This window comes from Perca flavescens, chromosome 22, assembly GCF_004354835.1.
Source record: "Perca flavescens isolate YP-PL-M2 chromosome 22, PFLA_1.0, whole genome shotgun sequence".
Taxonomy (NCBI): domain Eukaryota; kingdom Metazoa; phylum Chordata; class Actinopteri; order Perciformes; family Percidae; genus Perca; species Perca flavescens.
In genome coordinates this window covers 20,440,963-20,454,204 of record NC_041352.1, presented here as the reverse complement: position 1 = coordinate 20,454,204, position 13,242 = coordinate 20,440,963, and the positions used below count along the sequence as shown (strand labels likewise).

Sequence of the window (13,242 nt, the reverse complement as noted above, 5' to 3'; positions counted from 1 at the left end):
GAGATTTCTAAAGTGGTGCTTTGGCTTGAAACTTCAAAATCTATAACAGATAGTCTGCGTTACAAACTTATGGTGAGGAGTTTGAAAGACGTGGGCGTTTATTACCAGGCAGGGAGCGAGGGTCTACTGAAAGCATCTACTCTGACAAAGTTAGGATCCAGGGTTTTTGATGCTTGACTCTTTCGCTTAAATTTTAATCATTCATGGTGTACCTCTTTAACTTGATTTTGCCAGTATCTTGAAGCTGCAGAGCACAGACAAACAGCCCCACTGATGCTGCAGCTACCTAACACAAATGCTCAACTGTGATGTGTACAAACATTTAAATTCTGCATTAATTTGTAAAAACTCTAAACATAAACCTACTGCTATTCACTGCAATTGTAATATTAAGAAACTGCACAATTAACTTGGTTTTGCCAACATCTTGCAGCTGTAATGTGCATAGACAAACGGCACCATTGACGCTTCAGTGCACAAATGCTGAACTGTGATGTGTAAAGTAATACACATTTACACCCTGCATGTGTTACAAACATATTCATTCAAGGTAGCACATGCCTCCACACAAAGCACAACATTTGATGTTTAGTCCATGTTTTTCAATGGCTGCTATTCATGTTTTTGAAATGTGTCCAATCCACTTTTATAACCATGCATTATGTATGAATACTTGATTTATTCCCCAAGTAATAAATTAACTTTCTTTAAAGTGCTCATATTATGCTTTTTGGCTTTTCCCCCTTTTTCCTTTATTGTGTTATATATCTTTTTTGTGCACGTAATAGGTTTACAAAGTGAAAAAGCCCAAAGTCCACCCCAAAGGGACTTACCATCTCCAACAGAATACATAATGCTCGCCAAGCTGCTAGCGTGGAACTCCCTCATACTCTGCAACTGACATGTGTGACTCCCAAGAAAGGTGGAACAAAAGTGTGATACCTCACTCTGTAGCTAAAACAGAGAGCTCAACACACAGGGTGAAAAGAGGAGCTGCAGCAATGTGCAGTACAACTACAATATGGTGTTTTTTTTTGAAAATGAAACCACATAAACCTTTTCTGGTACAACCTCTAAATACAATTGAACCTGAACATGAGCACTTTAATTTTGAGTCAAACCTGATATGATTTTATTATATAAGCTGAAGAACTACAATAAACAAACATTTAATCTTTCACCAACTACAAGACTACTACACCCTAAAATTGGTGCACCGAAGACTATTAACAGTCAGTCCTTTCACTACAGTTCTCTTCTCAGTTTTTGTATTTCCCCGGTGACACAGTCACTACAACCCCAAAGAATCAGATAAATTGGTCAAGAAAGCGGATACACTGAATGGAAAAGGCTGACCGAGGCTATGCCATCCTTTCTTGATTTACATGAGGTTAAATCTTTAGCCTTGTGTTAATCATACAACTGTTATTCTTCAAATCCTGAGCGCAGTCTGCACGATCAGTTCCACACAATGTTTTAGAGGATGAAATAAACTGAGTCAACATGTCAAAAACATGCTCAATCGGCTCCATGAATTATTTTTTTTGGATTTCTGGACAAAGTTATCCAAACAGCGTTAGCTGCCAGAGATGTGATGTGAGGTCAGCATTGGAGGACAGATGCAACACTTGATTGCATTGTCACTGGCGGCATCTTAGAGCCGTCTGCTTTAGTTAAAGCCCCCCCTCATCCCTTCACTTGCTCACGCATTAGAAGTCCACAGAATCTTTACACTCTATGGCAGCCATCTTCAGCGAGAAGGACTAGGATACACTAGATATAAAAAAACTAAAACATACAGTCTTTCAGACATTCGCCAGGAGAGGTATAAAATGTGTGCTCAGTACAAAAAGGTAAATAACTGAATGTAGTATACCACAGCAGGAGATGAGGAGAATGAGGTGAGCTTCCAGAGAGCTTTAGCGCTCCTGGGGCCCTTTATCTGATATTTCTAAGCTGAGTAATGACTGCAGAAAATCCAGGCAGTAGTAGACAGGCTGTCAGCACCTCAGCTGGGCTTAAAAAAGGGAGTGCAGAGGAATGCACGTGCAGAATTTATCAAAATTGTAGCTGGGAGCTGAGGCAAGCTAGATAATCAAACAACCACTTGAATAAAGCAAAAAAAAAAATACAGACAATGTTTGATTGCAAATGCTGTACGGAAGCATTTATGTGGCCTGATACATTTGGGAGCAGGAAGGGAGTGGCAGTCATGAGAATGGATTTGCTTCATGGAAAGTTTTTGAAGCACTAAACTGGATAAATACTTCCAATTCAATCCGTCACATATCCAGTCTGGCAAGATAACAGCCAACAACCGCCACTGAAGTGCAATCAGGTTTTTTTTAAAAGCAAGGTGGTGCATTTCTTCACTGTCAGGGCCCGCTGGCTGCACTGAGGCGGCAGGAAGGAAAGGTCCGGACATCCTCACTGAGGATAGAAACTGTTCAGGGGTCAGAGGAGGTGGAGCTGCCCCTCCACCCAGTAGCCTGAGCTTTAAGTAGGAAATGGACAAAATGAGTATTCCTCCCGACTCCCTGACACGACTAGGCTAATAGAAGATCTTGGAAAGTAAGACAGAATATCAAAACTCATGGAGGGTTTCTCTCAATCATCCCAGTCTGGAACAAAAATGTCAAAAATAAAGACTTTCAATAACATCGGTTTGCAGGGCACAGAAATTGACAACCAGAAACAGTGTTTCTACTGTGCAATCTGATCTGGATTTGTACAGCTGACAAGCACATTTGTGTTTATGTGCTCCCACTTGTCCGGAGGGGAAATGCTCATGGAACAAGAAAAAAGAAAAAAGAAAAAAAACTTTCAGGAATGTTTGGAATTCTGCTACATGTCATACATCTTCCAACTTTCAAGTGTTGTTGGAGAGCTCTGCTACAGTGTCAGGGGTGCATGGAGGAATAAAAAACAAACATAGCCTAACCGAGCAACCAAGGATTTATTTTTCTATTCTGTGAACTGGGCAGTTTAGAAAAGAAATAGGAGATAAACTTGCCCTTGAAATCACCTCAGCGGGATGGGTACCTATGTGTAGTCTAAAGCAGAATGAGTGTAACTCCAACTGGAAAGTCCTAGAGCTCACATGGCACCCTGTATTGACCGCTGATCGCTGCATACTGGACAGGGTGAGACAGGAGGCAGCTGAGAGATAGTGCACTGTAGGGTTGTAGGGCTTGGTACCAAATTCAATACTTTTTATGTACCGGCCGAATTGCCTTTATAGCATCGAGTATCGAAAAATGCCTCATCATTCAATACCTAAAGGAGTAAATCTCATCAAAGTCAATGAGCCAATAAGCATGCTTCCACCAAGATATAATAATGCTGGTGATTGGCTGTCTAACATTACAGGTCATAGAGGCAGACAGGAAGAAGTCTACGTTAGGCACAGAGAGACGGGGCTCACGTAGTAGGAGCTGAAAAATAAATAAAAAGCTTTTTTGGTTTGGGTTGTTGTACTGATGCGGCTGTCTGACATCTAGCAGCTAGTTAATATTGGGAAATAAGATGGAGTCCAATCAGGGTGTGAACTACGGGGGAGCTAGGGGGAGATCGGCTCCCCTTAATAAGACATGGGCTCCCCTGAAAAGTTTAATTTTCTCTAAAAATATTGACAATGTGTCACTTTGACGTGCAATTTCAGTTTTTTGTAATGTGATCATCGTGTATTATTATGTCTACTATTGCAAAAAATATCATTCATTCATTCGTTCATGCATGACGGTGATTTAAACCTAATTCACTTAAATAAAAGATAACTATACATGCTACTCTTGTCATGATAATCAAGGTGTGGCGGCACTGCGGTGTTTAGTACGTTAACTCAAAGATTCACAGAAAAAATATAAACCTTGGAGGCCATTAATCGGTGTGCAAAGTCCTCGAAATCCATTCTGCAGTAAGCATCATATAGCCATGGCAAAAAGAAAACAAGGCAGTTTAATTAATTTTGGTTTTACTAAGAAATTGTGTGGCGATGACATTAATAGCACGACCGATTCACCTGCTGCAAGCCCTGTTAGCACACCTCCCACTGGGGTCACAACGCAAGAAGAAGCTGAAGAAATAATGTCCTCTCTGGCTGAAGACAGACAAAGCCTGATGCTTTGTTTATAGACCATTTGTGGCTGAATGTTTGCAGTTTGACATATCGATTCCTGTCGATAAAGTATAATAGGGTAAATCCTGTATAGTGCATACACTTGTTATGCTGGTTATCCATCTTTGTAAGTCATTGTAAGTCACAAGCTTTTTTTTTTTTTACCTAGACATTTTAAAGCTGTAATAGCAATACCGCAATACCGTAAAACCGTGAAATCTTTGTTGAACGGTCTGCTAAGTAAATAAAAAAAATACATCACTTTACTGTAATGCAGCCTTTAAAACCAGGAAAAGACAACACTTATGCCATTTTACGATATTTTGATATCCAAAATCTAAGACGATATCTAGTCTCATATCACGATAACGATATAATATCGGTATATTTCCCAGCCCTAGTTAAAGGTAACTTAGAATCAGTGCTGTTACATAATGTGTCCCTTGGTGTCAGTTCTTTATTTACTACATTTGAGGGATCCTTATCAAAAATGTTTGTTCATGTTATGGGTTTAAATGTAAACAACAAAACTAATATGTTGTTTTTAAATATTATTATGAAAAGTGTGATGCTAACAAATCAAAATGCTTTAAAATATGAGAATAGCATCCAGGTTTAAAAAAAAAAAATACCAAAATGTTCTTTTAACGTCGCTGGAAATAGTGCTAGTATACTTTGTTTTAAATAGCATCAGTTATTAACCGAGATCAATGATTATTATAGGTTTAACTTAACTAGACCTGAATGCTAACTAACAAGAAACTGAGCTAAAAAGAGGGGTTCAATTTATAAGATTAATCCAAGAAAAAGCAACTGAACATATTGATCCTAATAAAAATGACCTACCTTATCAGTACCAAACCCCTAAATATAATGAAAGTGTGAGAAACTTAAACACGAGCCACCTGAGGAGACAGACAAGGTAGCGAAAGTGACACTGGAACGTGTGAAGAATAAGGAAAACCTGCACACTTAACAACTTCAATCCTTCCTGGAGCTAACTCTGAGCTCTCAGCAGTACACTACGTGAATTCATAATTCCTCCGGGGCAGATGGAGGCTGACTGAAAGGCCATAAGGTCTACCTGACCTTGAAGAACTGCCAGCGCACAATTAAAAATTCCTCCAGTATGTCAGGGAGGAGACACAAAGGGGACGTCTGCACATGGAGGAAACTCATTAACCTTTCTTGAGTGACTTGTTAATTGGTTCGTCCTGGCAGAAAGTCACTCTTCTTTACCTAGAACAACATATTTAACTGATAAACAAATAAATAAAAACACTCCTCTGGTTTTTCAGAGTGTTGGAGGAGCACGTCTCCCTGTTTGCTGGGTCACCCTGACACAGAGGGTGTCTTTTCTACATAAAAAGCTGACACTACTTCTGCATGAATCCAACTAGAGGCAGACAATTTTATTCTGAGACGATGTCGGTACACCCGTTTGTCCAAAACTCCTACACTCTAACCAGACCAGTCTGGACCTAGTCTGTATCGACGACGTTTCCTTTACGGGATAGTTCCGGTGACGCCGGAGGTTTCGCCAGATGTCCCTCATTTTCGACTGGAGGTCCCACACCTTCCCTTCTAAACTCCGGTCGGTTAGAACTGCTCCTCAGATCTCTGCAGGGTAAATCGAGACCGTGAAGAAGTCATTGGACTAGGATTGCTCTGAAGCAAAGCGCCAAAGGATCCTGGCCCCAACCAACCAATGGGAGGAGGCAACACCCCGGAGTAGAATAGAATATCAACTGTCTGTACTAGGAAGTCTGGGCCATTCTACGGAGCTCCAGAGTGAAGTGGGATGGCCCACATCAATGTATATCAAGTAATCCTTTTGCTTTCTTCCTTGTATACAAGTTCTACGAACGATATTGTAGGGTTGAGTATTGGTGCTTTTTTTTTTTATAAATAATCATCAGTACTGTGGATATAATGACTAAGTGGGTAGAGGCAAATAATAGAACAGTTACATCAGTCTGGTAAGTTCAGAAAATGACATCACTTTATTGTAATGCAGCCTTTATAACCAGGAAAAGACAACACTTACATATTACAATATCCAAAATCTAAGACGATATCTAGTCTCATATCACAATATCAATATAATAACGATATATTGTCCAGCTCTACCCTAGCTGCTTAGGGCAGCAAAACGATTGTGATTGGTTTAAAGACATGGCAACAAACCAGAGCACGTTTTTCTCCCATCCAGGAATGTTGTGTGGACTAGCCAGACCCTCCTCCGCTGCGCTGTGGAGGAAGGTCTGGCCATGCAAGACTAGTCAAAAAGGATAAATGGGCCCTGCTGGTAGGCTGAGAGCCACTAGGCCTCACCATGCTGGGAGAAAAACCAGGCCACTCCGCAGAGAGGGGGAGAGGGGGAGAGAGGGAGAGAGAGAGAGAGAGAGAGAGAGAGAGAGAGAGAGAGAGAGAGAGAGAGAGAGAGAGAGAGAGAGAGAGAGAGAGAGAAGTCGCAGAAGGAGGACAGGAAATGAGGACTCCGAGTAACCCAGAGAGACAGAAAAAAAAATATGTGCCACCTGCTTTCTTCCAGGGAGAAACTCACGTTAATTCACAAGGGAAAACAGGACAGATACACCAAGGTTATATGACAGGACATGAAGAGGACATACAGTATCTCTTCGATTGACACAACATGCTACCTGCATTTCTTACGAAATTAGTAAGAAATGCTTTGAAATGTAAGAAAAGTTTTGAAATTAGCATTTCAAAACTGCTAATTTAGGAGCAGAACTAAAAGCACAAGTGGGCATCATGCTGGCTCAGCAGGCGATGTCACATGCCCCGAGCTTGCAACACTGCATCGGATCTGGCATATGACTTATTTTACTTCCATTTCCCTATTCTTTGTTTCTGTAATGGCAATCTATTTCAAAGAAATGTAGGGCCAACATGATTCATTGTTCCAGTCTTTAAGCCCAACAAGTTTTAATGCTGTCTTAAAAACAGCCATACAAGAACCTTATTGCAATAATACAGTATTACGTTTTAGAGTTTTATCAACAGGTGATTAATTGGCATTAGATGTATTAATCAATGAAAATGTTCCATCTTCTTAAATGTGAGGATTTGCTGCTTTTCCTTGTTTTGTATCAAGGGGGCAGTGAGTTTTTTGTTTTCCATATTAGGAGTTTTAATAGATTAAAAATTAATTGATTAATTGAGAAGGAAATTAAACATGAAATGCAGCCCAAAAGTTAACAAGATAATACAGTAATATCAAGCAGTATCCGGTCAAAGAATTTCAAGGCTAATAATCGAGTGGAATATCTGGAGCTGCAACAATCGGTTCATCTACAGATTATTTAACCAATTTAAGGTTTTGTCAATGAAACTGAAAAAATTGATAATCATATATGATAATCATCATAATGCCCATAATGACATCTTTAAAATTGCTTGTTTTATTCGACCATGAGTACAGAACCCAAAGATATTCAATTAACCATCATATGACAAAGAAAGGCTGCAAATGTTTACACTTGAGAAGCTGGAACCATTGAAAAAAAAAATAAACAAAATATGAATAAAACAATGCAGATTGATTTTCTGTTAATCGACAAAATCCCTTCAGTTCATATCAAACACAGCCCGAGCACAATTGATGCAACCTGAAATGTAGTATTGCTGTGTTAAACAAAGCAGTCACCAGCAGTGTGTCCTGCCAACGTGGGCAGGTGGCCCACTTTGCATACAGTGTATGCGTCCTTGTCACACAGAGGTCAAACTGACATGCATCAATTAAAAAAAAAAGAAAAGTGAGCAAAATATATTTCAGGGGGGCAGCGAGCACTGTGCAAAGATAGTTTTTTTTTCCCGTAACTACCTTATATAGCCTAGCTAGAATAAACAGAAACATATTAAAATACAAAAACCCAGATTAATCAGAATAATCTCTGTGCCTGAGTGTCTTAATTTAAAAGGGTGGATTTTTTGGCTCTATTATTAAACTACTTCCTGACACAGAGAGAAGGCATTTCCAGGGAGTCAGTTTTCAGAGTCAGCAGGCAAAACAGGAAACATAACTCTGACCTGACAGTGTGTGACACACACACACACACAGAGACAGAGACACACACAGAGACACACACAGAGACACTGACACACACAGAGACACTGACACACACAGAGACACTGACACACACACAGAGACACTGATACACACACACACACAGAGACACTGACACACACACACACAGAGACACTGACACACACACACACAGAGACACTGACACACACACACACACAGAGACACTGACACACACACACACAGAGACACACACAGAGACACACACAGAGACACACACAGAGACACTGACACACACACACACAGAGACACAGACAGAGACACTGACACACACACACAGAGACACTGACACACACACACAGAGACACTGACACACACACACACAGAGACACTGACACACACACACACACAGAGACACTGACACACACACACACAGAGACACACACAGAGACACACACAGAGACACACACAGAGACACTGACACACACACACACAGAGACACAGACAGAGACACTGACACACACACACACAGAGACACTGACACACACACACACAGAGACACTGACAAACACACACACAGAGACACTGACAAAAACACACAGAGACATTGACACACACACACAGAGACACTGACACACGCACACAGAGACACTGACACACACACACAGAGACACACACACACACACACACACACACACACACACACACACACACACACACACACACACACACACACACACACACACACTTATGCAACTGTAGATCTGAGGAATAAGGACTGGAATGAAAAATAACCCAAAAAATAAAATGCAGCCCTGCTGAGATCATTAGTAAAAACACAACACACACTTCAAAACACAAACGCGATGGACAGACACAAGTCCCTGGGGCAGTGATCTGTCCTGGGTTAAACACAGCTTTCACCACCTGCCTCAGCCTGCTGAGCTGCACTACAAGCCCACACCGAACAACACTCACAAACACCACAGCCTCCACATGACAAGAACAGAGAGAGGAGAAAACGGAGGGATGGACGTGAGAAGGAGGAGTGCCGGCTGAAAGGACGAGCCGATTCAAGCTGAGGCATGTTGGTATGTGCATGGTTCAGTTCAGAGTGTTTCACAGCAGAGAGTGAGAGAGAGAGAGAGAGAGAGAGAGAGAGAGAGAGACAGCAGACAGAGAGAGAGAGAGAGAGAGAGAGAGAGAGAGAGAGAGAGAGACAGACAGACAGACAGACAGACAGAGAGAGAGAGAGAGAGAGAGAGAGAGAGAGAGAGAGAGAGAGACAGACAGACAGACAGAGAGAGAGAGAGAGAGGGAGAGAGTGTCTGCAGCAGACAGAGAGGGATTATGAAAAGTGCACTAAGTCTGACACTCGCTTCACACAGAGCTCACAACGTGTGCACAATCCCAAGTCAGTTTGACTCGGCTAAAAACACTACTTTTCATACTTATTTAGAACAAATACTGAGGTGTACTCTTTTACCCACAGTTACATTAAAAAAATGACATTTGAAGTATTTTTTGTGCACTTCCTTGGCACATTTTACATTCCATTAGTTTGGGGTCTCCGTGGAGATGTTTATGATCTCAATACTATTTTTAGAGCCTCTTCTATTTACCAAGAGCAAACACACTAGAATCTTGTCAGTTAATACAAAAGCGGTCAGATTTTAAAGACACTAACCTTCCCCACCCCCTTTTCTTTTTTTATTTAAACTTTTTTAGACTACACCTCGACATAGGTGCACCTCATTTATTAACAAAATAAAACTACTCTAGTAATCTAAATATGGTTTTAGTTTTTTATTAGACAGGGATTGACTTACATTTTTGATGACATCTATGTGGCGCTTCTATCGAGTTTAAGTCTATGTACACACTATATACTGTATATAATAGTTTTATATACGTTCTATGGTTTAAATGAGCTTATTGTAAGTCACTTTGGACAAAACATGTAAATATGAGCAATTAAATGGTGTCACGATTGGCCTTAGTGCTGGGTATTGCTATGAATTTAAAACCTTATCAGTATTAGGCTAGGTAAAATAGTGACTTCTTATCATTTTTGGATAAGAAGGCACTATTTGATAGGGCTGGATATTATGGCCATTTATGTGCAATTTGATGTCAGTATTGACCTTCAAAAGAAAAGCAGAGTAATACTTTTGAATTTTAAAAATAACTACAGTACCCAGGTTTAATAGCCATACCAAAAAAAAAATTCCATCTACCAAAAGAAGCCAAACTTCTCTAATTGTATCTAAAAGAACTACTTCATAACTTCATATCTCATAAGCCTGAAAAGAACTACAAATCTGATACATCCGATACACTTGAGTATCGTGATATTTTATTTTGCAATACTGTATCAATTTTCAAAAAGGCAATATCGTTTTTTTTTTTTTTTAAACGTTCAAAAATATTCACGTAAGACAGTGGTTCACGTTTATGTTGTGTTTAAACCCCCTACCGCTAGATGGCTATGCTGAGACACACCACCAGTGTCCTTGCCTAACAGTGCCTAGCAGGGCCTGACTTTTTGCTAGAAGCTAACATCGTAGCTATGGCTGAACTTTGGCCTTCTTTAGCAAATCAAAATTAGCTCGCTAACAACCTGTGAACCACAATCCCAAACTGGCAGTTTGATTTTTGGTGTATTGAATTGTTTACCAAAAGTTAACTTCTTTGACTTTTATGAACAGCATGTCTTTTTTTAAATATTAGTTTTTCTAAAATTATACTTCCATCCCAATTAAATCCCAATATATCGCCTTACGCACAGTATCAAAATATATTGCAATATATTGAATCGTGACACACGTATCGTCATACGTATTGTATCGCCAGATTCTTGCCAATACACAGCCTATAGACCAGACCTTCAAGCCACCTTTCTGTAGCTTTAGATAATCTCTGCCACGGATACATTTCTGCCGGTAAGTAGGTTCGATACCCAGCCCTACAAAGCAGTGATAGTCTTGTCATTTCGGTAGGAAAGACACTAAATATCCGCAACAAATATGAGCTATTGGCAACTAAAAGATATCAGCACTGGCCTTCAAAACTAGCAAAATGCTGTCATGCTGCAAACTATGTACTCACAAGGAAAACAAAATGTCATTTTTTTTCTGCATTGATATGAAGATCTTAACACTGTGTCATTGTGACAAATCAGTTTGTCATGCCTCTTTTTTGGGTTACAGCTGGCTACGGTGTGGTAAACAAAATCCTGAACAAAAAAATCGCCACATTTATTTATGTCACTGTATCTGAACTTTGAATGATAAATGACCAAAAAGACACATCTTGATTTTGGGGGAGAAGCTTCATCCACTTCATTTTTAGGGCTCATGTGGGACTACAGATGACAACCTTCTCGTCCTGGAGCGTTTGCGTGGGTTATAACTGGCACAGAGCTTCAGAGCTGTGCCTTTCCAATGCCAAATCATCCGAGGACACCGGAGAAAACTAAATTACAGGGAGTCCTTGGGGAGTACAGCTGGAATGGACACACCCTCTGTAGCTGATATGGTGGGGTTGTCTTCCTGCTTAAAAATGTTTTCTCACCAACCGACTGAACAAACTATTTGTCTGTCGCTCAGTTTGTTCTCTGGCTTTTTTTTTTTTTTTTTTTTTTTTTTTTTTTTTTTTAAGAAGTGGCTTACCACAGATATATCCGTGTTAACCATCATGACGCTATAGTGAAGTTCCACTGTGAGAATCATAACATATACTGACTCACATTCAGATGAAAATAGTCCTTAAATTACTTACAAATATGGGAGCTTTTATAACATTACACAGATGTGCTACTTTATCAAGAAGAAGAACTTAAAGCTCAACTCCAAAGACAGATGTGAAGCTCCATATAGGCCAGCATAGATGAAAGCAAGCTCTGTTCCCATGAATAAGTTGAGAAAAATCAATACCTCCATCCTTTATTGACCAACTTACAATGGTTTTACATTCCTCTCCCAGCCTAGATGCAAGCCTGCGAACCCAACTGAATTATATTAAATAAGCACTTCTCTCCATTAAGTCTGGACAAAACAAGCTTTCCATGCATATATTATACCTTTAATGCGGCAATTTAAAGTGTTTATACTGGTTAAAAAAAAAGAAGTATGCAGCACCAATAAAAGCCATGCACTGGCATTATAGCATTTGCACTGAGAGCTTACAAGTCCATAATGTAGACACCACACCTCCACTGTAATATCCCTATAGTATCCCGATGGGGAGTTTTTGTGGTATTAAATGGTGAGTTTAATGACCTTATGGAATGTAATGGACTGCTATGTTACTACTATAATATTCATGTAGACTTGTAGTGTTAGTGTGACATTTAGTTTCCCACAATAGTTATACATTTTAGGTTGTGTCCGCATCAATTAAGGAGGTAAAAACTGCAGTAACTTTCTTGCTTGTGTCTTTAACATTAAATAAAAATCCTTTTCAGCCGCTAAAACTTGCTCCTGTAAAACACACAGGCCTCCTTATAGCAGTGAGAGTGGAAGCAGTTTTTGAACCGACCCAGTTATAATAAAAAAAAAAAAAAAAAAAAAAAAAAGTAGACACACCCTGTGTGTAAACGGAATAAATGTGATTAATAGTCCGAATAGATACAATATGGCTAAATGTCCCACAGTTTTAAAAATCATCATGTTATTACAGCTTCATGCTTTGGGCGGAGGGGATCGTTCCAGCTTTCTTCATCCACATTTCCTGTCCCAACAACCAATTCAATCCCGAGCTTTTTTCGCGACAAAAGGAGCTCGAGGAGAACGTGGTAGCTTTTTAACTTACCTGGACATAATTGTTCTCGCAGTATTCCGCTACTCTGGTGAGGTTTTGGTAACTCTCCACGAGCGCTCTTTTACCGGCCGGAATCTCTTCCTCTAACAACATTTGTAGCTCTGCCATCTTACATCTCCCCGCAGAGCCTCCCTTCCCTCTGCCTTCCCTTTGATTGAAACGGCCACTAGCTCAGCTCTGACTCGGATAAAAAAAAAAAATCCTCCGCCTGCTATTGTGGGATTCCTGCCCTCGCTTTGGCGTAACCTCCGCCCAA

General features: G+C 40.1%; 1 protein-coding gene across 10 annotated transcripts in view; it reads right to left on the bottom strand.

Moving 5' to 3' along the window:
* Nucleotides 1-13,240, bottom strand: part of abi1a (abl-interactor 1a) — a 56,576-nt gene extending 43,336 nt beyond the window's left edge. For 3 of the 10 annotated variants that reach the window (XM_028568797.1, XM_028568795.1, XM_028568800.1), the window contains exon 1: nt 12,978-13,237. In XM_028568797.1, coding sequence (XP_028424598.1) covers nt 12,978-13,094 — 117 coding nt within the window. In that variant the 5' untranslated portion in view covers nt 13,095-13,237. Of the gene's footprint in view, nt 1-12,977 lie in introns of all 10 variants that reach the window. The other 7 variants (XM_028568796.1, XM_028568801.1, XM_028568792.1 and 4 more) reach the window with 6 other exon arrangements.
* Between the last annotated feature and the right edge of the window lie 2 nt (nt 13,241-13,242).